At 36.8% G+C, this 25577-nt stretch overlaps 2 protein-coding genes across 2 annotated transcripts in view; both read left to right on the top strand.

The window, feature by feature from the left end:
* Positions 1-4532, top strand: part of LOC145668428 (beta-1,3-galactosyltransferase 1-like) — a 130993-nt gene extending 126461 nt beyond the window's left edge. The window contains exon 3 of the mRNA XM_081736264.1: positions 4058-4532. Within this exon, the coding sequence (XP_081592390.1) occupies positions 4058-4422 (365 nt within the window). The 3' untranslated portion in view covers positions 4423-4532. The remainder of the gene's footprint in view (positions 1-4057) is intronic.
* Positions 4533-6245: 1713 nt separating this feature from the next.
* On the top strand, positions 6246-24900 carry LOC145668427 (uncharacterized). Its single transcript, XM_081736263.1, has 7 exons — positions 6246-6685; positions 10151-10385; positions 11745-11969; positions 13342-13572; positions 19441-19737; positions 21102-21261; positions 23064-24900. The coding sequence occupies exons 1-6, from the start codon at positions 6596-6598 to the stop codon at positions 21197-21199; spliced, it is 1176 nt and encodes a 391-aa protein (XP_081592389.1). The 5' UTR covers positions 6246-6595; the 3' UTR covers positions 21200-21261; positions 23064-24900.
* Positions 24901-25577: the final 677 nt, after the last annotated feature.

Below are 25577 nucleotides of genomic sequence, written 5' to 3'. Positions count from 1 at the left end.
TTAATTCTCAAGTATCGGGGTTAACATAATTTTAAAGCATGATGTATCACAAGATGTAGAAGCAGCACCAGGCAATGATGATCCCAGGAAGCGAGCCGGAAGGATTTCGGAGCTACGAAATTCCCTTGGGGGTATTTCTTTCTATTGTTCGGTTAGCATTAAAATTTTCGCAATTGTACTTTCACCCCATTCTCCATTTATTCAAATCCCTTTCCGGAAGAAATCTTCTGAAATCATCATCTGGTACCATCGAGGTCTTTTTAGCCAGTATCAGTGGACTTCCAGTGATAGGAAACTTCTATTGTATATTTTTTATCCGTCTGATATACATGGAAATCTTTAATGTAACGTTCCAAGATTATCCTCTTTATGATAAAAAAGACGTATGATTAATGAATGTAAATGGTTATGAAAGAATTGGTGGAATGAGAATGTGGGAGGAAACGGGAGAACCCAGAGAAAACAGAGGAACACGGTGTTGTCTACTATAAACTCACATGGTCTGGGATCTAACCACGGACCCCTAGCACCAGAAGTGAGCGGTCTACCACTGAGCCACCGTGCCGTCTCCATCTATATGGAGAGTGCACTTGCATATGACTTTAGTAATAGCATTCTCCCATCTCACAAAGCTAAGTCCTCTTTTGAGAGCAACTCAGTAGCCTTGATTTAACCATTTAAAACAATGAGCAAAACGATACATCATCATAAAGATATGTTATTACTGAAAGGTCACATGTCTTGCATTCGCCACGATATCCTTTATGCGCTTAGCCTTGGCGTAAGAATTGATCCACTTTAGTTTTGTCCATCAACTGCAATCATTTTATTACTCCTATTATTTCGATCATGCCTTCCGGGATACAATTTCTTATTAATGTCGTATCTAGTTTTCGTGTAATCTTGTTTCTGCTTTCCCCTACGGTTCCTTCCTAATTTCTCAACTCTTCGCCAGATTAAAGTCACCAAAGATTCTTTTTTTCAACTTTTCACATTGCGTCCCTTTTTCTGAAGTGGAAAAATATACAGGCGAAACATTTTATTATTTTTTTAAAAACTATATCTCGTCAAAAACTCACAAACACGTTTTTCTTCATGTTAACTATCGCCATTCCTATACCCTTGTTTTTAATGACTCTTTACCATTTTGTTTTCACCTACCTCGATACTAACTAGATATAAGAAATATGCTATTTTTCTTTACTTTTGTCCCTCTCACAGTTAACATAGGTCTCTTGGCTTTTGCATTCTCAACACCTATTTTCATCTCAGAGTCTTGTCTTTCTTAGTACCTTCCAATTTTCTGTCCCGATACTCAACAAGAGCCGCTTTACGAGGGTCACTACGAAAGTTTTGAGATGTGAAATAGCTTACATACTTAAAATCAATTTAACACTTACATTTTCTCAAAGTATTCACCGTTACACTGTACACAATTTTGCATCCTCAGAAACCACTTTTGGAAGCAGTGTTGCCAGTCTTTTTCTTCAAGTGTTGAAAGTTCATTCTCGTAAGCCACTACAGCTTCTTCAGGGCTGCAAAATCTCTTCCCACGCATGCGATCTTTGATCCTGGGGAACAGAAAAAAATCACACGCGGCCAGGTCAGGGCTATACGGCGGATGAGTCATAAGTTTGACCTCCGTAGATTCTAAAAACTGAATTGTGATGTTGGCCGTGTGTGCGGACGCGTTGTCATGATGAAGCAGGATCCCACGCAATCCAGTTCTTGGACGCCGTTCCCGAAGCTTCTGGAACACTTTTGTTAGGCAAACAGTGGTGTACCATTGAGCAGTAACAGTCCTTTGTTCTTCAAGTGGAACAGTTGCAAAATGGCCAGATTTGGAGAAGAAAGTTGCGACCATCTTCACTTTCTTGGGCGGATTTTCGTCTGGGAAGATCCAAACTGTAGACTGGCGTTTATTTTAAGGGTCAAATTGATAGATCCAAGTCTCATCACCAGTAACAATGTCAGAGACGCGTCGAAAATTGCCTCCATCAAAAGTATTTATTCACACCATTCCACACGCATGCGCTTCTGCTGTTCAGTCAAAGTGTGAGGCACCCAACGAGATGAAACCTTCCTGAGCCGAAGATGATCACGAAGAAATTTTCTTACTGCTGGCGATCCAATGTTCACTGTAGATTCAATGTCCTTGAAAGTTGTTCGAGGATTTTCTCGAAACATTTGTTCCACAGCGGCAATGTTTTCATCTGACACAGCTGTTGCCGGACGTCCAGCTCTCTCTTCATCTTTAAGCGATGTCCGGCCTCTTCTAAATTCACCAAACCACCGAAAAATTGTAGCACGGGAAGGAGCAAGGTTCCCAAATGCCCCTTGCAAACGGTCAAGGCTTTGTGTCTCGTTCAAACCACTTTTGAAATCGTAAAGGATCATTGCCCGAAAATGTTCCCTTTCAAACTCCATTCTAGACAGCCTAATACTGCTGACATCAACAAACAAGTGAAGGCGATACGGCCACGCCGATAAGCGAGGCGAGTTGAAACTTGCTTCGCTTCTTCGCTCTGGATACCACTACCGAACGCAATTGTTGGAATTCAAATACTGTGCTACAACAATGCGTATCTCAAAACTTTGGTAGTGACCCTCATATCTGCAAATCTACACACTTAATCCTTTTGTCCTCTAATGACATCATTTGTAGAATATGGAGACTTTTCCCCCACTATTGTTCTAGATATTGAGTGGTGTTGAAAGGGAGAGCTTCCGATGCATTTTCCTTTATCTTCTCTTATTTTACATATTGAATTCTGATTAATATATAATTATAAATCTTCGATCAACATCTCTCCTTCGCTTACTCAATACCTAAACATTTCCAAATTGAACCCTAACTTCTGCGATAGAACCAGCCCTACCCATACCCGCGAGTTCTTCTGTATGTCAGATTAGTGGCTCTGTAATATTCATACCTTTCTGGATTCTGTATTTAGCCACTGGAATCATTTTTATTCACCAATCCATCCCAAAGAAAAATCTCTTAGTTACTTTCTTCTCATATATTATATTTCACTCATAAATAGAACTTTTCCGTCTGTCCTTTATCCCATATAATCATATTAATAAATTTTAAAACTCCCATGTTTATTAATAAACTCAGGAGATATATTGTCTACATATGTTGCTTACCTGTTCTTTATGAGAGGTATTGAAAAGCATATTTCTTATTTCCAAACTTGAGGTTCCTCTTCTTTTTGCGAAATTAGCACTTGGTGGAGCAAACTTAGTGTAAATACATTTTTAAAAATCTTTTATGATTATTGATTACAACGTTCATAATGTCTTGTTCCGCGGGACTATTATTATTATTATTATTATTATTATTATTATTATTATTATTATTATTATTATTATTATTATTATTATTATTATTATTATTATTATTATTATTATCATAGGCCCGTTACCTGAACATTTAAGGCAGGGGTCCGAGACAATTGGGGGAAGAGGTAACTTGAGATCGCTTTATGTTTTTAAGTGCTTACTTTTTGAGCATATACAGGAAACAACTGAAAGTTTCAGAGGGCTAAAAGGTAGTTACAGAAGGAAGGGGTAGCTTCCCTGATTATGTATTTACTTATTAACTATCGAAACAAATGTATTTTATTTTAAGGCATTATTGGCACTCTAAACAGTGATAATTTCAGAGGGTGGCTCAGAGGGTGGGAACTACGAATTCACCCAAGACAAATCACTGATTGTGCCCAACATGGATTATTATTATTATTGTAGTATTGTTTTCACTCCCTGTGTATTGAAAGTCCTCCCCGGAGGGAAATCTTCTGAAATCATCACTGATCTAAAAGTTGTAGCAAACTTTTCTAGCCACAAATATAGGTAAGAGAGGAAAATATACAAAGTGTCAGTCATTCGAGTGTCCCCAAAAATGTTACGAAACTCTACCATGTTGAAATATATGTTTATTCTTTTGTTACTTCATTGTTGCATTTTTTTTTTGTCTGCTTTTGAATGCTATAAAGTTGGTCAATGTTTGTATATGCTAATGAGTTAATTGCTTTTCTCTTTTTCGTTGCAGGTTGTATAAAGCAATATAATGCACCGAAACCAATTCATCCAGACGGAATAACGCCTCCAAGCGCCCATCCTTTATTCGTGGCTGGTGCTGGATATGTTGTATCAGGCGATATTGTTCCGCAACTGTATAAAATATCGAGGACTCTGAGACTGGTGAGGATAGAAGATGTGTTCGTAACAGGGCATTGTGCTCGTGCGATTGGTGTTCATCCTCCAAAGCACAATAACATGTTTAGTTGTGGATCCATCGTAAAAGACGATTGCGAACTGGTTAATAAATTTACAGGCCATAAGATTCGACCTGAAAGACAATACGCCATTTGGGAGAAATTTACCAGTGATCCTAACCCTTGTATGGATTTTTAACGTCGTTTTATAGAAGTGTTTATGTATGTATGTATGTGTGTGTGAGAGAGAAATTGTTTGTTTGTAAGTCGTGGATGTATGTGATAAATATACATTTTCTTACAAATAAACGTGTGTTTTATTTATTGGTTCACATACTTGTCTATTGATGTCTATTATAAATCTTTTCATTGTTACGAACTTTGTGAAGAAGAGTAGAAAGTAAAAGAATCTTCGTTTCATTTTTTTAATATATATTTTAATACGTTGAAAATATCATGATATTCTAAAGCATCTCAGTATAGCTATCTGTTGGAATTCCCTGTTCAAAATTAGATATAGCTAGACACCTATGTCAGAGTTATATATATATATATAAAGTAAACTAGTTCCTAGTTCCTACTATTCAAAGAATTTTATTACTAAAGGTTATCAAATTAAAGATATACATATCAAGTAAAGGAATTTTAGCATGAATAATTAATCTAAGTAAATAATTGGCAAGTTGAAACCAGCCCTGTGTTTATATATTATGCGCCCCTGTGCTCTAAATAATTTGCCGCCTCCGAAAACGACCAATATTAGAGTTGAACACAGTTTTTGTTGTCGCTGTGATGAATAGTGACAGTTGTAATCCCATTCAAGGTCATACTCCGCTCCGCAGAGAGGGGGCGAGATTTTAAAAGTAATCGAGAATGACAGATATTAGTGTTAAATTTACAGTTCTCTAGGTCGCTGTGTTTAATAGTATCATACTGTAAAAAATCGTGTTATTTCAACGACATGCCTATGTGTTAACGCGTTTGTGTTAAAATATAACACAAACAGGTGGTTAGAACAACTTGTGTAGGGCACTGATAGAGGTGAATTTAAATTTTGAACAATTTAATGTAAATAATAATAATAATAAAATGAAAATATATTAATGAAGTTAATTTGAATGCAATGTAAATAATCTTAATTATATGCAAATTTACTAGCAAAGTCGGCAGAGCTGATTTAAATGTCGGTAGAGCAAAATTTTAATTTAAATTGATAAATAGATTATGCTGAACAAAATGAACTCAAATTACTTTAGAATTTCCAGCAAAGATGAGACTCTAATTTTCAAGGTTAACGCAGTTTTAGTCCAGGTATAAGGAGTCAATACTATCTCCCACTCGCGCAACAACATATGGATGTTGGTTAACCATATCGCACAGGACTCGGACAACTCCAGGACAGCTGAAAAGAATACATAATATTGGCACAATTTCTACATACCTTAATGAACTTCCTGTGGAGAATGATGAGCACAGATTTCATTGGGATGAATAAATTTTAATACGTTGTAATCACACTGTACACTAAATTTACACCTGGTGAAAAAAATACTTTTAATTTAGAATTTTCAAGATTGTTTCGCCGAAAATGTTCGTTATACTTTTTAGGCCTATTTTTATATTTATAATGAAAGTTAGTGCACGTTGCGTCCCATATCCTGGTCCTGGTTCTGGGTGTCTCCTATGGATTCCATGTCCTCTTCTAGCATTGGCCCCACTATCTTCCGTTCCTAGTGAGACGTCGGTCCAACGATGGCCTTGTTCCTCTTCCATTGGAACAATACTTTTCTGCAACACTCCTGTTTCGCCTACGCCTTGTCAGCTCAGGGAACAATTGACATTTCCCATTCTTTGGTGCCCGCAATGTAGTTAGTTTCTGGAAGCTTCTCGTTTCGCCTAACTAGCGCGATCCAGCCCGTTAAGTGGCTATGGTGCGACCCCAGTAGCACGCCGACGTGGGACCCATATTTGTGCGACATCGGCCAATGTCGGCGTCGTGGATCTAAACTGCCCCACAATAACCCACCAAGTTCCCATATGGGTCCCACATGGGAACTTGGTGGGCTTGCCGAGGTTGATTTACTGATATGGGTCCCACGTGGGAATTTGGTGGGCTTGCCGATGTTGATTTACCGATATAGGTCCCACGTGGGATATAAATAGGCTTGCCCACCAAAAAGAAAAAAGCATGGAAACATTTCCTTTTTACAATGAATAAATTTGAAACACATGAAATTAACATTTTGATGGTTCTGTGGCAATTATTTGAAAAAGTAATTTTTCGATTCGGCCTCGATCTATGTCGAATCGATGTCGATCGGAGTACGCAGATTGTTTGTCAACTGTTCACAGTTTTAAAACCATAACACCGTATGGCGCCACAAGCGGTGCGAAGCGAGGGAAAAGCAGGAATGACTGTTGTTTGTTGTGGTTTTACCATCAATTCGTATTTATTATTGAAGGTGAGTATTAAAATTATTTTTCTTCCATTAATAGAATGCATATTTTATCTTTGATTTGCATGAACGATGTCGACTATAGATTAAGAGATCCACATAAACTGTTCCAAATAAATTTTGGTTAGTTTATAGTCCGCGCTCGATGCAACAAATCTGGTACTGGTTTTGTTGTTACAGGTGCAAACATGTGTAGATATCACTATACTTAGTCGTGAATAATTTTGATTTATAGTCTTCAGGCATAGGAGGCTCAGGCCGAGACGGCCAAATATTGGAACAAGTTTATTTACTACTTAAAAATGCGTTAAAAAGTACTTTAAATTGAGAGATTATGACAAATGGAGGTACTATCGAGTTATTCACTACCGAATTGGCACATTTTCGCATAGTTTCAGGTTAGGTTAAGATCAGCAAGATTTTACTTTGTATAAAACAGTGGTAGATGCACACGCATCACAACTGATTTGTGTTAAGTACAAGGGACACAGTGTTGATAAATATAACTTGTAACTCAATTTTAAGTAAGTTAATTTACTATTTTGCTCCTTGTACTTAATAAACTTTAGGTGAGCGCATACTTTCGCTGTTCTGCGCAACGTAAGATCTTGAACCCAGCTGTTGGTCTAGGGGAAGAGCATCCGCCTGTCACGCAGCACTTGGGTAGTTCGAACGTGGGTTGGAATCCTGCGCAGGCCTGCCTGAGGCTTTCCTCCCTCCCACAATGCGAAGTACGTTCTCTTGAAAGGCCAGGGCCACTTCCTGTCCAAATCCTAGTTTTACCTGAAGGATCGATCCCTTTTTGTCCTTCCCATGAGTAAATAAATAATCAAAATAAGGTCTTGCCGATTAGGTCATATTAGGTTAGTTTATGTCTGCCACTACGTTGGTTTGCCTGTAACCGCCATTTGAAAACTAGAATTGGCCATGAAAATACAGATTCACACGTAGGTTACTTAGCCTATGATTGTCACTCAGAAACTAGATTTGCCTAAAAACTAGCTAGGTTGGTTAGATCTCTTCTGAAATAACTTACAGGATGATGTGCCAACCATGAAACAAGTTAAGGAAACAGTACAGTGAAGTTCTGGGTAGTGACGTGTAAAACTTGGAAAAGTCATTGAATTTGATCTTGGCAAATAAGTGAGAAAACTGTTTGAATAGTGGACCATGGTAATTGAGTGTGAGTGGATTCAAGTTAACGTTTTGAACGAGTTGTTGAGCTTCCAAGGACGGGACCTACAGTTTTACGTGGGATACAAATTACCTTTATCCCCACAGGAATCTAACCCGGAATCATGGATTATAAGGTAGCAAGTGTTACCACTTATCTACGGGGAACAACCCCTGGGATCAAGCCCAGAACCTCCTGAATGCTACCCACGCTCTACCATTGAGCTACGGTGCTTCAGTGGTTACCGCAAACCTTTTATACATCATGTACAGGTACAACATATTCCAGATATTGTATGAGAGAAACAGTAGGCCGTATAAATACATTGTTAAGGTCGAAACACAGTTAATATAGTGTATAAGGGTTAGATACTAGAGATGCTATATTTTTTATGCGAATAAAAAGCGGGGCAAGTCTGGTCATAACAATTTTAGACGTTCGATGTCGTTGAATTAAAATTTACTTCATTGCCTAAGAAGGGAAGATAAGGAGTAGAGTGGATATATCACATGGATAAAAACGGAGCCTAATGACAAAAATGGTCCAAAATAAGGAAAATAGGAAATGTACTCACGAATAGACAATCAGATTATCTTAAATAATAAGCATCCTCGACGTTATGATTGGAAAATGCACATAGATGAAACAGTAGAGAAGAAAAACAAACGTGACTTTTTTTTTTTTTTTTTTTACTGTTTCATCTATGTGCATTTTCCGTCCACAACGCTGCGGATGTTTAAGCGAAAGCTACGAAGATAATATGATTGTGTCTATTCCAGGGTTGGCTGGTTTAAACCAAGGTTTAAACTAGCTGTTTTTTTTCTTTTTCAAAAAAACCAACTGGTTTAAACCAAAAAACGAAAAATGTTCGTAAAAGTGTAAGTGTTTGTAAAATCTTGGTAAACACACATTTGTGGGTTATTACGTTTCACTCCCGTATATTATTCGTATTATATTCAGACCTAAATTCCCCATTCATTACTCAAAAAGATTATACTACAAAAGCAACTTTTTTAAAGTAAGTTTATGTATGTTTGTTTTGTGATTTTTTTTGTAGTTGTTGTTATTGTTATGTAATTGCAATCAAAGAAAAATTCTAAATATTGTTTCGTTTCAATGTTTACTATTGATAAAATACATCGAAATGCCGTACTTTGTGTGTGTGTGTGGGAGGGGGGTCATACAGACCTCACGAGAGGCATTTAGTGAAATGAGAAGTATCTTTGATATCTATTTATGTATAAATGAGTCTGAGCCAAAGTGGACTCAAATAATTCGTATCTTTAATCACTTTTCTTACTGATATGCAAATTAAGTCGTTGTATTTCTTTAATTTCGACCAATAAAAGTCGTTGTTAACTAACTTGAACTAAATTACTGTACTCCGTACTACTTTGAAATTGTCCATATGTAATTCTGTATAATGGTTTCACTTGTGCAACTGTTTATCTTTTTGTTCTTCTGAAATGACTCTTGACAGTTATATTAAGAAGCATGTAAAGATCAGTACAACGTATTTTTATCAGGATTCCTTCGTGAGTGCGTCGGCAGACGTATTGCATTTGTGGCCAATTAGTCCTGGTTCCGAGTTCAAATGGAGGACAATTTCTCTCGGATGTAACTCGAGAAGCGGTTTTTATTCCGCTTTAAGCTTATGTGACCCCTTCCAGTATAACCCGGTTGTTGCATAATAACATCAAGGCGAAACAAACTTATTTCTGTCCATATATGATATGAATATATGGAGCAAATTATTTAAACCAAAAAACCTGGTTTAAATAAAAAAACTGGTTTAAACCAAAAAAAAACAGTTTTTTTTTCAATAAAAACCATGGTTTTTGCCAACCCTGATCTATTCGTGAGTTCACTTCCAGGAATACCGCAAATTAGCTTTGAAAAAACCGTATAGCGGAGGACCATATGTTTAGCGGTTGTGGGTGAAGAATATAGAGCAGTGAGTTACAGTGGATTCATGATTGGTATCTCTGTTGATAAGGACAGTTTTGTTCAAGTCACTACAGGGAAAATAGGCAAAGTTACTAATATTATTGAGACAAATAGTTCGAATGATCACCCATCCATTTGGTTGATATATTTGGATGTTCCGATAGAAGGTGACTATTATTCCTTCCCATGCAGTTCGCAGTTGGTATTTGTTTATGTGTGGCAAACTGTCGAATAAGATATCCCGTGCTTCCCTTACCTCTGTGACATCAAAATGTATTGTGTGTTTGGAAGAGAAATACGCTGCAGTGTTTTCTCATTCAGTTTTTTTTTTTTTTTTTTTTTTTTTTAAGAGCATATCTGTGGACAGAATCAACATGAGCTCAGGAAGAAAAAAGTTTTGCGTAGCAGCTTTCACTGACGAGGACGGAGCATTAGAAGTTATACCTAGTAAATGGCTTAAAAACGAAAATGAATGCCTTTGGCCTAAGACATCATCCGTTACGCGTATTCAAAATTTTATCAGGGACTGTAAGGAGCCATCTGCTGATTGGACAGTTGTGAACATAAAAATCTATGGACAATCCAGTGAGTACTATTTGTATTTTCTTTTTATCTGTCTCGTTGTGTTTTTGAGTATTTATACCTCAATTTTGAGTCAAAATGTAATATTATTTCACTATTTTCTGCATTGAATAGCAAGATCTATCATACGGAGCAGCCGTGATTCAGTTGGTAGCGCGTTATCTTAGTATTTGGTAGGTCGCAGATTTCAGCCCGGTGGCTGGCCATCCTGACTAGACACCATGTCCGCATTCTGGAAAATCAGGAAAACAAGAAATAAACATAAATGCCAGGGAAATTGCAAGAGGTTGTTTCGGATTACGTTTGTTCCTGTTTTATTCGTTTATAACGGTTACTAACGGTGAACTCACCTGTTCGACGCTCCAGCGTTACAGGTCGAAATTTGTGAGGATATTTTCGTCAAAACAAGGAAAAGTTTAAAGGTTTAATTCCATTGTAATTTGTATACTTGTGACTACAGTTCGAGAAGCTTAGTTGGTAAATAAAACTCATAAAGTAAGCTTGTTCAAATTCATAGCTTCCTGTCACCAGTTGTTTCGTGACAAATATGCTTAAAAAATGTCTTCTATTTTAATACATTGCTGGAATACAGTCTTATTGAAGAAAAAAGAAAAAATGGTGTCCTCTACATTACAAGTTGGTATGAGTTGATATATATTTGTATGACCTAAAATGAACTTTTTATGTTAGGACCTTATATACTAAATTAGCTTTTAGAATCCATGACGTTTCTTATAGGATTCCCAAAGTGCTTTTGAAATAACGTTAAATAAAGTAAATAGTATATGGAAAAAAATAAAGAAGTCAGGGAAAAGTAGCAACTCCAGTCAGAGAAATAAGAAGGATTTTTTCTTTGTGTGTGTGTGTGTGTGTGTTTGTGTTTGTGTTAACTATGCTAGAGTTTTTTCCGGGATCTTATACTCAGTCAAATCAGGCAAATGCTGAATATAGTACCTTAAAGACAAGGCCTGGATAACTCTCTCCAAATCCAGCCTTGCAGTATCTTATCGTGAGCAGGAAATGTCAAAGGTACGTTAAATAAAGTTAAAAAATAAATAAATAAAATAAAAATGCTAGTATTCTTAGGCCTTCTATTCTTAGTTCTGTTACAGGCTTTCTTACTCTCGAATTTCAGTCGTGAATAACTTTACATAAACAAGAGTATTTAGTTCGTAAACAGATTTGTTTTATTTGGGATATTCTAATATTTAATGTTTTACAGTTAGCAAAGAAATCACAACTGAGGGTAGATCCATAACCATGTTGCTTTCTTATCGTGTATGGTTTTCATGCCAAGAATAATTTCGCAGCTACTTTCCCTTATCAGTAACTGTAGAATATATGTATTTTTTAACATTTCAGATTCATTTCAAAAAGCTGCAGCAAAGGCTGACAAAGCTTTACTGACTTCAAACGTTAGTAGTGATTCTTCTGACGAAGAAATTTATTCAAGAAGATGTCGCAGAAAGCCACAAAGATATTTGTCTGAAGAGGACAGTGATGACTCATATCCAGGAACTAAGAAAAGACCATATGAAACTTTTAACGAATGTAGTGTTCCAAGTCCCCCAGCACCTATTCGGAAAGGTAATTATATTTTATATTCATGCTAAATATATTTTATATTCATAATTTCGTTCAAGAACACTGCTTGTCTCCTCATATATATATCTCTCTTGATAGTAATTTCAACGCAAATTAAAAGTTTAGCTCGTAGCTGATTTGTTTCATAGGACTATGTATTGAATCGCGTTTTAAATATATATTTTTTTAAATGTGTGAAAGTTAAAATTATCAAGATTTCGTGGGCGATTCTTTATTGCCAGAGAGTTGACCTTCTTTCGCAGTGTTTGTTTCAGAAAAAAATGTTCCGGGGGTTACTCTTAGTATTCGGAGGGACTGAAACCATATATTTCCCTCTGCTGGTTCTATTCCAGTACGTTTTAACCATTTCGTCCGGGGGGGGGGGGCAAAAAAAACAGGCCTGAAAGAAACACTGTTCTTTCGTATTACTATGCCAGTGCAGACGTTACTTAAATGTGAAACTATATACTATTTTGGAGAAAGTTTATTGCTACTTCGTCTGAAAAACATTCAAAAGTAAGGCTGGCTGAAATAGTAGACAGATAGAAGTAACCTACAATGTTTTATGAACCTCTTGAAAACAATTTATTCGTTAGATGTGCAGAGTAGTTGTTGTAATGTGTACAACAAGCTTGGAGTGAGAAGCCCTAACAACTAAAAATAAGATGTCTAGTTTGTTTATTTTTATAAACAAGTTTTTCAATTTGGCGTCCAAAATTGGCTACTTGCTATATTCAAGCAAGTCTTACGTAACAAATCATTCAGACTCAGATCTAGTCTCAAGTAATTTATTTCTATGAAAAGGCTTGCTAGTTGTTTTTGTTCTTTTTTTTTTTTTTTAACGAGGTTGTTAATACTTTCCCCTTTTATCGGATAAATGCTATCTTCTCATGATGGTTAACTACAGAAAAACCGGGCTCGTAATGCAAACTGTGTCGTTAAATTGGTTCTATTATGAGTATACATCAATAAATAAATAAATAAATGAAAAATAACGTACACATTAAATATTCATTTAATTATGATAGGGAGTCTATTTAGGACAAGATCAAACAAGCAGATAAACAGCGTTAGTATCTTTTAACGTTGTGAGTTAATGTAATCAATGTACGATTTCTGCGATTTCCGGAGAGGGGGATAAATTCGTCAATAGCTCAAAAAAGTGGGTTTTATTTCCACCATATCCAAGGTTGAGAGGTATTTCGAGAAACAGAGAGGAGGAAGTTCCAGCCATCCCCCTACAGATAGAATACTGGATGTAATCATTGTAACATTTTAAACATGCTTTTAAAACCATAAGTTGTCACCTGCTTATTGTATACCTAACAGTCTAGTAAAAACTGGATGTTTGTATAATTTCATTACTTGCTTTCAGAGTCGCTTGGAGTATCTATAGGAGGAACTGCGGAGGTAAACGTATCATCTATGGTGCACAATTCAAACGGAGGTTGCTCGTCTGCATCACATCGTAAAAGTCCAAACGGATCTTCACCATCCCACTCCCAAATCCAAACTCCATGCAGAATGTCAGCGTCGTCAGTTGCCACTACTTCATGTGCAGATACAGACAGTACCTTCACATCAGCTCGTTTAGGAATTGGCAGTAGTAAGTATCCAAAGATTAAACTGTATTGCTAAGCTTAGTTACGTGTGTCGTCATTATTAAATAACCAAACAAAATGAAGACTATATTGCTTCTTTAGAGACATTTTGAACCCTGCTAGCTCGAGAGTGTGGTAGCACGTAGTCAATGCATCGATATTCTCCGACCACTTAGTGTGGCCGCCTTGACCTAAAATCTATCTCAGACAAGTTGATAGGAACTTCTATCCCCACCACCCACCTGCTAGCTGCCTACAGTTTGAGACGGGGGTTGTGTTGCTGTTCTCTTTAGCAATACAAGCCCCCATTCGCTGCTATGTATTTGGTCTAGGAATTAATTCGTGCGGTTTTTAATAAAAATTGAAGCTTTATTTCAAAAACAAAGTAAATGAATACGTTAACAAAAATATTGTCCATCGCTAGCCACTACTTTCTCCCATCTTTCAGGCAATTTACGGATTCCGTGTCGAAAGAATTCCTCATCTTTTGACGCAATCTAATCAAAGATCCATTTTTCGATATTTTCTGAAGAAGTGAACCGCTGTCCAATCAAATCGTTATTCATGCAATCGATCAAGTAGTAGTCAGACGGAGCAGTGTCTGGTGAATATCGCGGGTGGAGTAACACTTTCCATCCGACATTTTCCAAATAGGTTTTGACCGGTTTTGCGACATGTGGTCGAGCGTTATCATCTTGATAAATAAGTTTATTATGCCTGTTATTCCATTCTGGTCGTTTTCAGGCCAGAGCTTGCTTCAAACGCATTAATTGTTGTCGATAGCGGTGTCCTTTAATAGTTTCACCAAGTTTCAGAAGTTCATAGTACACCACGTGTTTCAAATTCCACCATATATACAGCATAACCTTTGCACAATGAATATCTCGTTTCGGTTGTGAAGGACCTGGTTCACCTTGCTTCACCCAGGCCTTTTTTCGTTTAGGATTCTCGTAATGAATCCACTTCTCATCACCAGTTACAATTCGATGCAAAAATCTCTTCCTTTTCTGTCTTTGAAGCAGCAATTCGCAAACTGTTTTTCTTCTTTCAACGTCTTTCTTTTCAATTCATGTGAAACCCAATAAGACATCTTTTGAATCATTCCTATGGCTTTGAGACGTTTGGAAACTGTTGTTTGCTCAACTCCAAATGCTTCTGCAAGTTCGTCCTGCGTTTGACACGAATCCTGATCAAGCAATGCTCTCAATTCTTCATCTTCAAATTCTTTTGGCTGTCCAAATTGCTTTTGGTCTTCCAAGCTGAAATCACCACCTTTAAACCGTGCAAACCACTTCTGACACGTTCGCTCAGCTAGAGCATGGTCACCAAACACTTCCACTAAAATATGATGACTTGCGGTAGCACTTTTCTTCATGTTAAAGCAATGAAGAATAACTCCCCGCAAAAACACTTTATCAGGCACAAAATGCGCCATTTTCAGTTGAAGAATAAATGTTGTTGTTTCCGCTTCAAGCAACTGACATATACTAAACAAGATGCTCAATGACAGTAGTTTTCAACGCATGTTTGGATCAACGAAACTATGGGACAATAAGCTAGTTACGCCATCTTTTGTAAAACCGCACGAATTAATTCCTAGACCAAATAGATACTTAAAAAAAACAGTGTGTAAATAACGGATTGAAACTCTCAGGTAAACGTGTACGTACTTCTTCGTTCTTAACACATTAAACAGAGTAACCAAAACAGGTTAACAAGTAACTGTCAACTCAATTTAAGTATGCTCATTAATTTAAAAAGCGGGGGGTGTGCAGAAGCGTTGGAATAGCGGACTATGTTTGCTACTCGAGTGCGCATTACAACTGATGGCAGGGTTGGACCTTGTACACAATTTATTGTATCAGCACGATGATTTTATCAGGTTTCTTTTTTGTTAATACACCAACATATGCATGAAAAAAATGAAAGGACATATTTAGTTAACGTCTCGCACGTATGCCATATAGATTAAAGGAGACTATGATAATGGAAAATGAATGATAAGGAAGTATTGATGGAAGAGGAAAGTGGCAGCAAAGGGAGAACCCCGAGAAAACTCACTGACACAATGCCATTAGCCACGAATTTACATGACCAAGGACCGGACCGGAAGTAAATAATGTACCACTGAGCCCCCATTCCTCCGTAACATATGGCAACAATAATATAACAACATATGACAAGAAAACTAAAAAGTGTGTCGACTCCTTTTCAGGCCCGTATCAAAGGGGGTCTAGGGGCCGGCCCCCCTAAATTTTTACTGGCTTCCCTAAAATTTTCACTGTAGACTTGAAAATGAACAATAATATGTTGATGAACTATAATGTGATTGGATCCCCCCTAAATTCTACCGGACCCCCTTTACATTTTTGGACTGGCTACTGGCCTGCAGTTTTCCATGAAGATAGCGGAGATACTTTCTCCTCCAGATCACAATATCATCCCTATCAACTATGAAACCTTTCCTGTTGCGCAACGCGTATTTAAATTTAATAACTTTTAATAGTCTGTGCAAAGTTGCACGAGAGAAAAATGGAAGGTCATCATCGGTGTTTATTGCTGACAATTTTATTTAACGTATCTAACGTTGGCAACTCATTTCGGAAAAAGAACTGATGTACCTTCGATCGAATAGCCGACTTCGTAAAATCGTCGTATTTTTCAAGTAGGGAAGTGCTTTTGCGCGTCTTTTTGACTTTTCAGTTTATTTTCATTAAATTTAGCCTCCCGTCGGATTCTGTACACAGTTGCTTGTCCCACCCCTGTCTGTTTTGCAGTCATGTCGGCCAATTGTTCTACCTTTAAATGAGGATGATGTTCTCTCAAAGAATTAAACACATTCAAAACGCAGGCCTCTCACCACTTCTCAAAGCTTTTCCGCGTTTATGTTTTATCACAGAACTGGAAGAGATTCTAGAATCTTGCTTAACACGCACACTAAAAACACGTTACAAATAAATAAATAAATATATTTTTGTATGTATTACACATACATCCACTAATACAATCCCTACTATATACAAGCACAACAGTATTTTCACACACTACAGAGTTCACACACGCTAAATTCATACAATCTTCACAGCGATATTCCACGTATTCGATGTCCAATCGAATATACAACTATTTTTGTTTCTTTCTTTACAGTGGGAACATATGTCAAATAAAAGAATCAGCATAAATTTGGTTTATAAATAACTGTTATGGTCAAATCAATATTTATTAGTCCTATAAAATACATAAACAATGCTATATCCTTTTCTTAAAATAACATATTAATTGAAGTTGTGAATCATGGGTGGGTTAAGAGTAGCTAAAAGGAACAGCAAACTCCTTCACATTGACAGATAGCGCGCGCGTAGTGAAGTGGAAAATTTAGATTTTAAACAATACTGATATGAATGTCTCAAACGTTTCCTTCCCTGTCAGGGGTGGTATTCCTACTTTCCCCTCTTGCGGCGAGAAAGAGGTGGAGAGTAGGGGAGTGTTCTTGTTTTCCTATCAACTAGTCTGAGATAGCGTATAGTAGTCTCCGAGATTATCACCAATTTTTGTTAATGAAAAATGAAATTATGATAAAACTTATGCTTGGAAATTGAAATTGTTATGTTCCAAGCCGTGCGAAGGAAGGGGGGGGGGAGTCCGGACCCTTCTCTTCCTCAAAAATAGATTTTTGTGTAACTAATATAAATTTCGTACTAATTACATTTTAAAACATATATATCATAATAAGATTTACTTTTTACAGTGAAACCTTTAGTGTTTAAGATCTCCTCCGAAAGTATTTCTAGATCCGGCGTTCCTTTCGTAATGGAAGTACTTCTTGGCTTTAAAATTCAGAACATATAATCTGTAATTCTAGTTTTATCACATTTTGTTTTGCAGCGCATCCTGTTGGAATGGTTGCTTTGGAACTATTCTGTTCCATATTAGAGGAGGCTTGTGGGCAAGCGTATGTTAGGAGCGATTAAACTCCCAACCTTTTGAATGCTAAACCGACGGGCTGACGATATAAAGTTTGTACTATGAAACAGAAAAATTTATATTTTTGTACAAAACAGCGTCTTGTTAGTCATTTGTTTTTTCTTACTGCCTGTGCGCAGGTAGCAGACAAAATTGTCAAGTCGACACCGATACGCCCCAGTGTTGCCAGAGTTACTGATTTTGCAGGAGATCTCCTGCTTTTTCTACGTTCTACTGATCTACTGCGAAAGAAAATTAAAAGTGAACAATCTCCTGCTTTTTCCTTATTTCGAGAAGTTAAAGAAATATATTATTATTAATATAGAATTTTCATTTTTTTCCTTATATGAAAGGAGGAAATTTTTCTGTATGCATCCACAAAGCTCTGTACAGCATATAGTTATTGGGCTTTGCTCATCTTCTATATGCATGATGGTAGGCGTTCTTTAATTCTTACTGTAAGATTTACGAGTACGTGCTGTTTAGATTGGTACTTGGGTTGGAAGTGTTTGAACGTCGTTACTCCAATTCCAAAAAATATCTATAGCGTCCCCCCATTTCCTAAAAAAATTATAATAGGCAAAGATAGGCACAAGGGATGGTGCGTCACCCTACCTTTTCAGAACCACTTTTACCCCTGGTTGGAAAAGTAGCTTAGATCACCTCTCCACGATCGTCAGCGAAACACCGTCTTATGTTACGTTTACGTGTGACTGTATCATATAGCTATACTATAGTTAGGTGTATGATAAGACATTTTCCCACCCCACTTTGTTCTTCACTACGTCTTACTTCACACACGTTTGTATCAAACATTATTAATATATCTAAAGGGGGCATGAGGGTCTTTCTATCTCCAAAAGATTACCTTATCATTGGAAAACATTTTGAAGTAATTACAATTCATATTTATGTTTTGCATGTATTGTTTTATTTTGAAATGGAAGTAATAATGAATTCTGGACTGCTTGTTTTGACCACTGTCCCCTTAATAATGACAAAATTTTTCTCTCCCTGGATTTGAACTCAAATGCCGCCGCTTTATTTGTCTACTGCTTTCTCCTGTTTTTTATCTTCGAGTCTTCTGCTTTATCAACTGATCGGTCTGGCAACACTGATACGCCCTCTCGTGGCGCTCCTGGTTTCTTCGCTTGCTTACCAACACACACTCAAGTTTTTATTGTTGCTCTGGCTGAGATTCGAAGGAACCCAAATTAGGCAAATTCCGTTCAGGTGTCTTAATTGTCACACCACAGAGACGCGATCAACGTTCTTTGAATGTTAAGCATTCCTCGCACCCCATTTGAAACCGTTACTCTGCTAGTATCGATATTTAGACATTGTTCCATATACGGAGGCTCTGCAGAGAAACATTGGAGCATATCATTCTTATACTACATTAAGTTGAAAGTTGAAATATCAAATGTAACTGCATTCTCTCGCAACAGGAGTTTTTGCAGTAACCTTTTTCAGCAGAACTTCCGTATACGGTAGAATGCCTAGATATTGACACGAGCAGGCTATTTTATTCCATTAAGACACTTGAAATGCTCTACAGACATATAAAATTGACCCAAGTGTGGTGTAATGATTAGGAAAGCCCTCAAATAGCAATTAGTAGTTTTCTTGCAATAGACTTAAAAAAAATAAAATAAAAATAAAACTGTTTATGCATTGATTATGAAGCTTTTATCAATATGTGATTTAAAATTCATCCCGTATGTTGCTGTGGGTATCGACTTCAGGGTCAATATGAGCTATGTGCCGGTCAGAACCTAGATGACTTTTGTTAATGGTAGTTGCGGCACACACTATTTTAATGTAGAATAAAAAATATTTCAAACAATGTGTACCATTGCCTCCTTGGTCTTGTATTAATTTACTTTTTTTTCTTTCTTTTGATATTTCAGCCGTTGAAAAAATATTCCAGTTACTGCAGAGAATCCAGCTAGATATGAAACATCTCAAATGTAAAGTTGATAAAATGGAAGCCAAAATACATGAGCTGCACCAAGTTCCCTGTAGTGGTAAAGAAGCTTTGCAATCTATAGAAAATGCAAACCTGCTAGCTGACAAACTCCCTTTACGCAGTTTGTCTATGGTTCACAATTTAGAAGAAGATTTAAAAGACAGAGAGATGGCTTCAAAATTGATGAGTGGTATTCTTAAGTTCGTATTGACACGAAGTATTTGTAAATATCCTTCAGGTATTGTTTGAAAAAGAAAACTTTTATTCTTTAAAAATAGATCTCGTGGCCAGATGCTTTTTCGGATGTACAGGTTGTTAAAATTATGCGTACCAAACAATGTAGGGGTGGGTACCTGACATGGAAACAAGAAAATGCTTTGTGACATGTGCATACCGATCAATAGGTTGGGAGATGCAGGCCGTCGAAAGCGTGGGAAAATAAATTTCAGAAGCCTAAAATTCAAACACTGTCCAATCAACGTAGAGAGTGCAGCTTGATATCTCATAAAGGAAGTCGTTGGTGTTCTATTGCAAAAATGAATGTTTCAAAATTCAGCAATGCATACAAAATTAATTTTACAAGGTGATGGTAAGCCGACAATGACTTACACTTCGGCTTTTCGGTGCCTTTGAAGAGTCCTTTCGCACGCAATGCACATTCTTTTAACATGCATTTTTATATAGAACAGGTATGACTTCTTTTATGAGATATGTCATGAGCCTATAACATTGCTGCGTACATGTACGGTACATCAGCCAAACTGGATTGGAGATGACGTATTTTTTTTATTTTTATGTATTTTATTTATTTTTTAATCCAAAGCTGATTGTGACGTATTCTTAATAATACACTTTCAAATCAAATAAAATCGAATCAAGTATTTCTCTAGCGGTAGCAGTTTGGACTGTGAATTCTTAGGACTTATAATTTAGGTGTCCATATTGGATCTTAAATACTACTACTACTACCAATAATAATGCAATCCAATACTAGTTCGAAAATCTTGCTTTCACTGTATAGCACCTTCGTGTTTCAACAACAAAATCATAAGGTAGGATGGTATACGGTTTCCTCGTGTCGTAGACATGTCTACAGTTATGCCTTGTTTGGCAATACCGGTACCATCTTCTACAACCTTTCCAACCATCCGCGGGTTCTCATAAAAATTAAGTGTTGAAGGGCAACTTCCACAGGTGCATGGATTCTCCAAGCCTTCGCTTTGCAAATAATTGAGAAGTCCCTTCACTTTTCGGGAATTCGGGAAGTCCTGGATACTTTCTTTGAAGTTCTCTAGCACCCATCTCCACCTTGGTAAGTGGAATCAGTGACTATGATGATGTGACGGTTTTGCAGGAAGCGAACTTGTAACACAAACGGGCAATACGATCTCAGCAATTCTCGACTTCATCTGCAATCATTTAAAGTAGTCTTAGTGTATTTTAGTGACCTGTGCAGAAAATATAGAAGATTGTTCAGAATGGAGAACTGCATGAACGAATGTTACATAATTTTTAATGCTTGATGACAAAATAAAATTTTATTTCATATTGCTGTTGTATTTCATATGGTAATGTACTAACTGTTTTTTTTTTTTTTTTTAGTGTCATTATCTTTCCAATGGGCGTGGAGAGGACTACAAAAAACTGACATTGTCCATTCTGAAGACAGTATTTTCGAGGGACGTCGCAATGAAATTTAGCATTGACGGATTACGTGGGAAGGAAAAATTTTGTGGATTACAACTGTTCCATGTAGTTATAGGTACGTCATGTACAAATTGTATTTCATTGGGCAAAAGTCATCCAGGTCTAGTTTTAAAAGTAGTATCCCAGGATTTCTTTGTGTAAGAATAAAATCGCTGGAAAAGTCTCATTAGGAATGTGTATTTAATGAAAAGTCCTAGTCTACGTGGGCCCAGGCGTTTTTATTTATTTATTTATTTATTTATTTTTTTATTGAGAAAGTACGGTATAAGTGCCTGAATACACCACGACATGGTTATACAATGATTTAAATCAGCCTGTTCCTGTGCATTTGATTACGATTAGGGATCGAACGAGACTGACAGAAGAATTACTAAGTTTGATTTAGTTCAGTGAAACTTTTGTATAGCGGACACAAATAGGGAATATAACTGTCCTATTATTGGGAAATGTCCGCTATTAAAAAAAAATTACAGTATAAACTTAACGTACTACTCGTATAAGCAACATAACGTAGGCAAAATGTCTTTCTGTTTAATAATGAGCTAATACAGTTTTTTTTTTTTTTTTCTATAGTATTATGTTCGGACAGAATACTCTTTCTCTCTTCGAAATTAACAACTTGCAGCAAGGCAAATAGACAAAGATTAAATAAACTTTTGCTGAAAATGGATACTAAACTAAATGCATGTTGAAAACAAATAAATGGAGACATTTGCGTTCGATTATCACATCCAACAATGCGCGGTACATTAACGATCCTGCCTATTATTGCTTGAAATTCAAGAAAATAACAAAGCTTTATTTCAGGCTGTCCGTTAGTTGGAAGTTCTACATAGACGCTGGGGAATAGTTTTCAGTATCCGCGTCCGTTATTGAGAATGTCAGCTATTCAGAAGTAATTTTCACATTGCACCCAATGTATTTCTGCCAGGAAATTGAAAACTGTCCGTTATTTTGAGATGTCCGTTAGAAATTTTACTGTAAATATAATTTCTATGCGTCGTATAAAAGTCTAATGAAGTCGAAACAACACATTTATCCTTCGATTTTTGTCGTGCGACGAATATGGAATGGTTTAAACAGGTAGTAAAGTGACCTCACTTCAAGATATGTGCACTAGATTCACGCCACGATGTAGTTCGGGGCCCCTAATAATTTTAGGTCCTAGCATTCTGCCGTTCACGGATGAGACTGAGGAAAAGCCCTATTCGCGATGGTGTCGCTGATTCGCCTGTGCAGGATCTGAGTTCCTAAAGAATTTTGTTATATATATACTAGAGTCTAATTTCATCTTTCGGATGTATGGCGTTTTTTAGTATATATTTTAGGGATTTTGGAGGGGGATTACTACCAGTGAAATCCTTTGTTTAGGTGCCATTCTCGCATTATCCTAGTAAAAGTAAAGCTTGCGGTAATATCTCCCATACCCCGTCCTCGTAACTCTGGTATCATTGTTTTCCTTGTTTATGCCTCTGAAAGAAGTTGTAATTTTCTGTCAATCGCACCGTGCAAGTGAATTTTCAATTTTTGACTTGAAACGAGTGGATATTCTGAGCCATCCACATATCGTTTTCCACTCCCTACTTCCTCTGTTTGACACCGAACGACAATGTCCTGTTAGATTAGCCTTTCGAGCACGTAATAATGCGCTCATGCGTACAATGGATGTTTTTTGTGCAATGTATAAAAGGTTTCTTTCTATTTTAGGAGAAAGTTATATTTTCGTTCGAATTTTATTTATGTAACTTCAAAATTAATCTGTTATTTCTCAATGATGACATTTGCTATTTAAATGTGTAGTCCCTTCTGGTGATACAGTATTATTGCATTGAGTTTTTACCATTTTTTCTTCTTCAGGAGCAGTACAACTCCGATTTCCTGATATACAAACTAGCGACATTGTCCGACGGATTGGGAAAGTCTTAAGTGGTTCACGAGATTGGGATGGCTATAGATGTAATCGGAGAAGAGAACAGGCTCAAGACTTAGGGGAAGATGAACAGTCGTTCCGCGGGGAACCCGCAAGAGTCCAAGGACCACTTGAATTCACCTTGCAGAGTCGCCCCGGAGAGAAAGCCGTGGGGTGATCGGTCCCGCGGCTAGTTGTGGTCAACCCTCAGCAGCGTGTCCGATATAAACAAACTTATATGAACGAAATGTCTTATTGTAAATAAAATAGTAGACAATAATATGTTAAAGTACAAGAGAATTATAAACTTCATGAAAGTAACCGTTATTAATAGTTTTTTTTTTTAATTTATCACAGTAACTTTCAGTTCGCTAATTTGCAGAAATATTTCCTAGTGATACATTTTTATAAGTTTTATGTTGTATTTTACTGCAAAGAACCTATCCAAATTAAAACTTTATAGTGGCATGCATATTTTACTGAATATAATGAGCTTTCCGAACTTCCGTGCTGTCTGTGTAAGTGTAAGGGATGAGTCCACACTACAGACCAGTGTGCGAATTAACGGATATTTTACAGTGGGATTAAAAAAAAAAAAAAACTTTTGAGAAGTTAAAATTTATGGGAAACTAATAATTTACAGAAGAAAAGAACTTCCTAAATTTTCTCTAAATTATTTCAGGTTAAGTAGAAAGATAAATATTATCTGCATAGTTTCTTTAATTATATATTAGTTTCCCTAGTCGGGATGTGTAGCGGAAAAATTCAATGTTTGAAATAAATTTATTTACAGTGGCTTTTGTTGACGTAGAGTGTATATGATTTTTACGTGTTTAATTTTATTATACATATGATATATTGACATAAGGGTCAGGAAAATAGCCACTTATCAGTGAACCCTTTTTTGAATAAACTAAATAGTTTCCACACGTCGCGGAACAAGAGCTGATTCCTTCTTCAGTGGAAGGAAACAATGATGTATATGAAGAGTACGCGTTAAGAACAGTGAAGGTCACATTTTGAATATGCTCAAAAAATATTTTCTCCACACCAAAAGATGCAAAATAGTTGGTGAAAACAGGGCGTAGTCCACTCGCGAATGTACACGTGAGCGAATTACGACGTGTTTTCACCATCTTAATTATACATTTTGGTGCTGAGAAAGAATTTTCTGAGCATTTTAAAACGTGCCCTTCATAGTCCTTCCTGCGAACTCTTCATATGGAATGAAACAAAATGGTGAAGACAGTGTCAACGTTTGGTAACTATTAAGTTGATGCAAGAGAAGATTCACTCATTTTTTATGTTGTTTCTATATTAATGATAATAAGTTACGTGTTTAAAAGTATTTATTTCCATTCGTTATGTTGGAAACAGCAAAACAATTGTACAATATATACCTCTATGCAATGAGTGAAGTTCACGATAAAAAAAGAAAGTTAGGGAATATGTTTTGTGTAAATTTTATTTTAATTATTTTTTTAAAAAATAAAAATGTGAATACTTCAATCTGAAAATGTTTTTATTATATACTGTTTTGTTTAGTCTAAATACTGCATCTCTGAAACACGCTAAATGTCCGACCGCCCTCTTGGATCCGCCATAGATAGAAGTGCGGCAAAACTACTTGCACCAGTGACATTTTGAAAAAATGTCAGATGTATCCGATGTCATTTTCTATTATTTTCATTAGAAAAACATAACTTGAATCCAAAATGGTGGACAAGCATGTAGCGTGCGCCAGAGATGCAGTACATGGCCCTATTCAAATCTGATATGGTGACATATCCATCTGGTGTTAAATCTGTAAAAATTATATGGTCACATCTGGTTTACCGATGTGGGTGGGATCTCCCACCCAGATCTTCCCCATACCCACATTGTCATTTTAGCTTCCATGGTTAACCGATGTAGCTCTATATGGGTCCAACCCAGATCTACAACATGCAATACAAAAGAACATATCCGCACTCAGGTTTGAATAAAACTTTTCATATTTAATCATTTAGTGTGAAAAGAAATAGGCTGAGCTCGTACGTTTCGCAATTGTGTATAGAAGCTGGACGATCAGAAATGTCGCCTATTCTATGTTCCTTGTGAAAAGTACGGGGCGATTCAAATACATTTGAATAGCTCCGTTCTTTTTACAATGAACATATAGAGCTACATCGGTTAACCATGGGAGCTAGAACGACGATGTGGGTATGGAGGAGATCTGGGTGGTTCAACATAGATTCCACATCGGTCAACCAGGGAGCTAGAACGACGATGTGGGTATAGGGAAGGTCTAGATGGGCCGACATGGATCCCACATAGATCCACATCGATCAACTATGGGAGCTAGAACGAAGATATGGGTTCAGTGAAGATCTGGGTGGTTCAACATAGATCCCACATAGGTCAACTAGGGAGCTCGAACGACGATGTGGGTATGGGGCAGATCTAGATGGGCCGACATTGAT

The sequence above is a fragment of the Thermobia domestica genome, chromosome 13, assembly GCF_964235325.1.
Source record: "Thermobia domestica chromosome 13, izTheDome1.hap1.1, whole genome shotgun sequence".
NCBI classification, from domain to species: Eukaryota; Metazoa; Arthropoda; class Insecta; order Zygentoma; family Lepismatidae; genus Thermobia; species Thermobia domestica.
Note: the sequence above shows the minus strand (reverse complement) of the source record. Positions and strands in the feature narration are given on the sequence as shown.

Coding starts and splice junctions, on each gene's coding strand:
- LOC145668427 (XM_081736263.1), top strand. CDS start 6,596: ATGGCGCCACAAGCGGTGCGAAGCGAGGGAAAAGCAGGAATGACTGTT. Junction 11,970..13,341: donor CCCAGCACCTATTCGGAAAG/GTAATTATATTT, acceptor ACTTGCTTTCAG/AGTCGCTTGGAGTATCTATA. Junction 19,738..21,101: donor TATTTGTAAATATCCTTCAG/GTATTGTTTGAA, acceptor TTTTTTTTTTAG/TGTCATTATCTTTCCAATGG.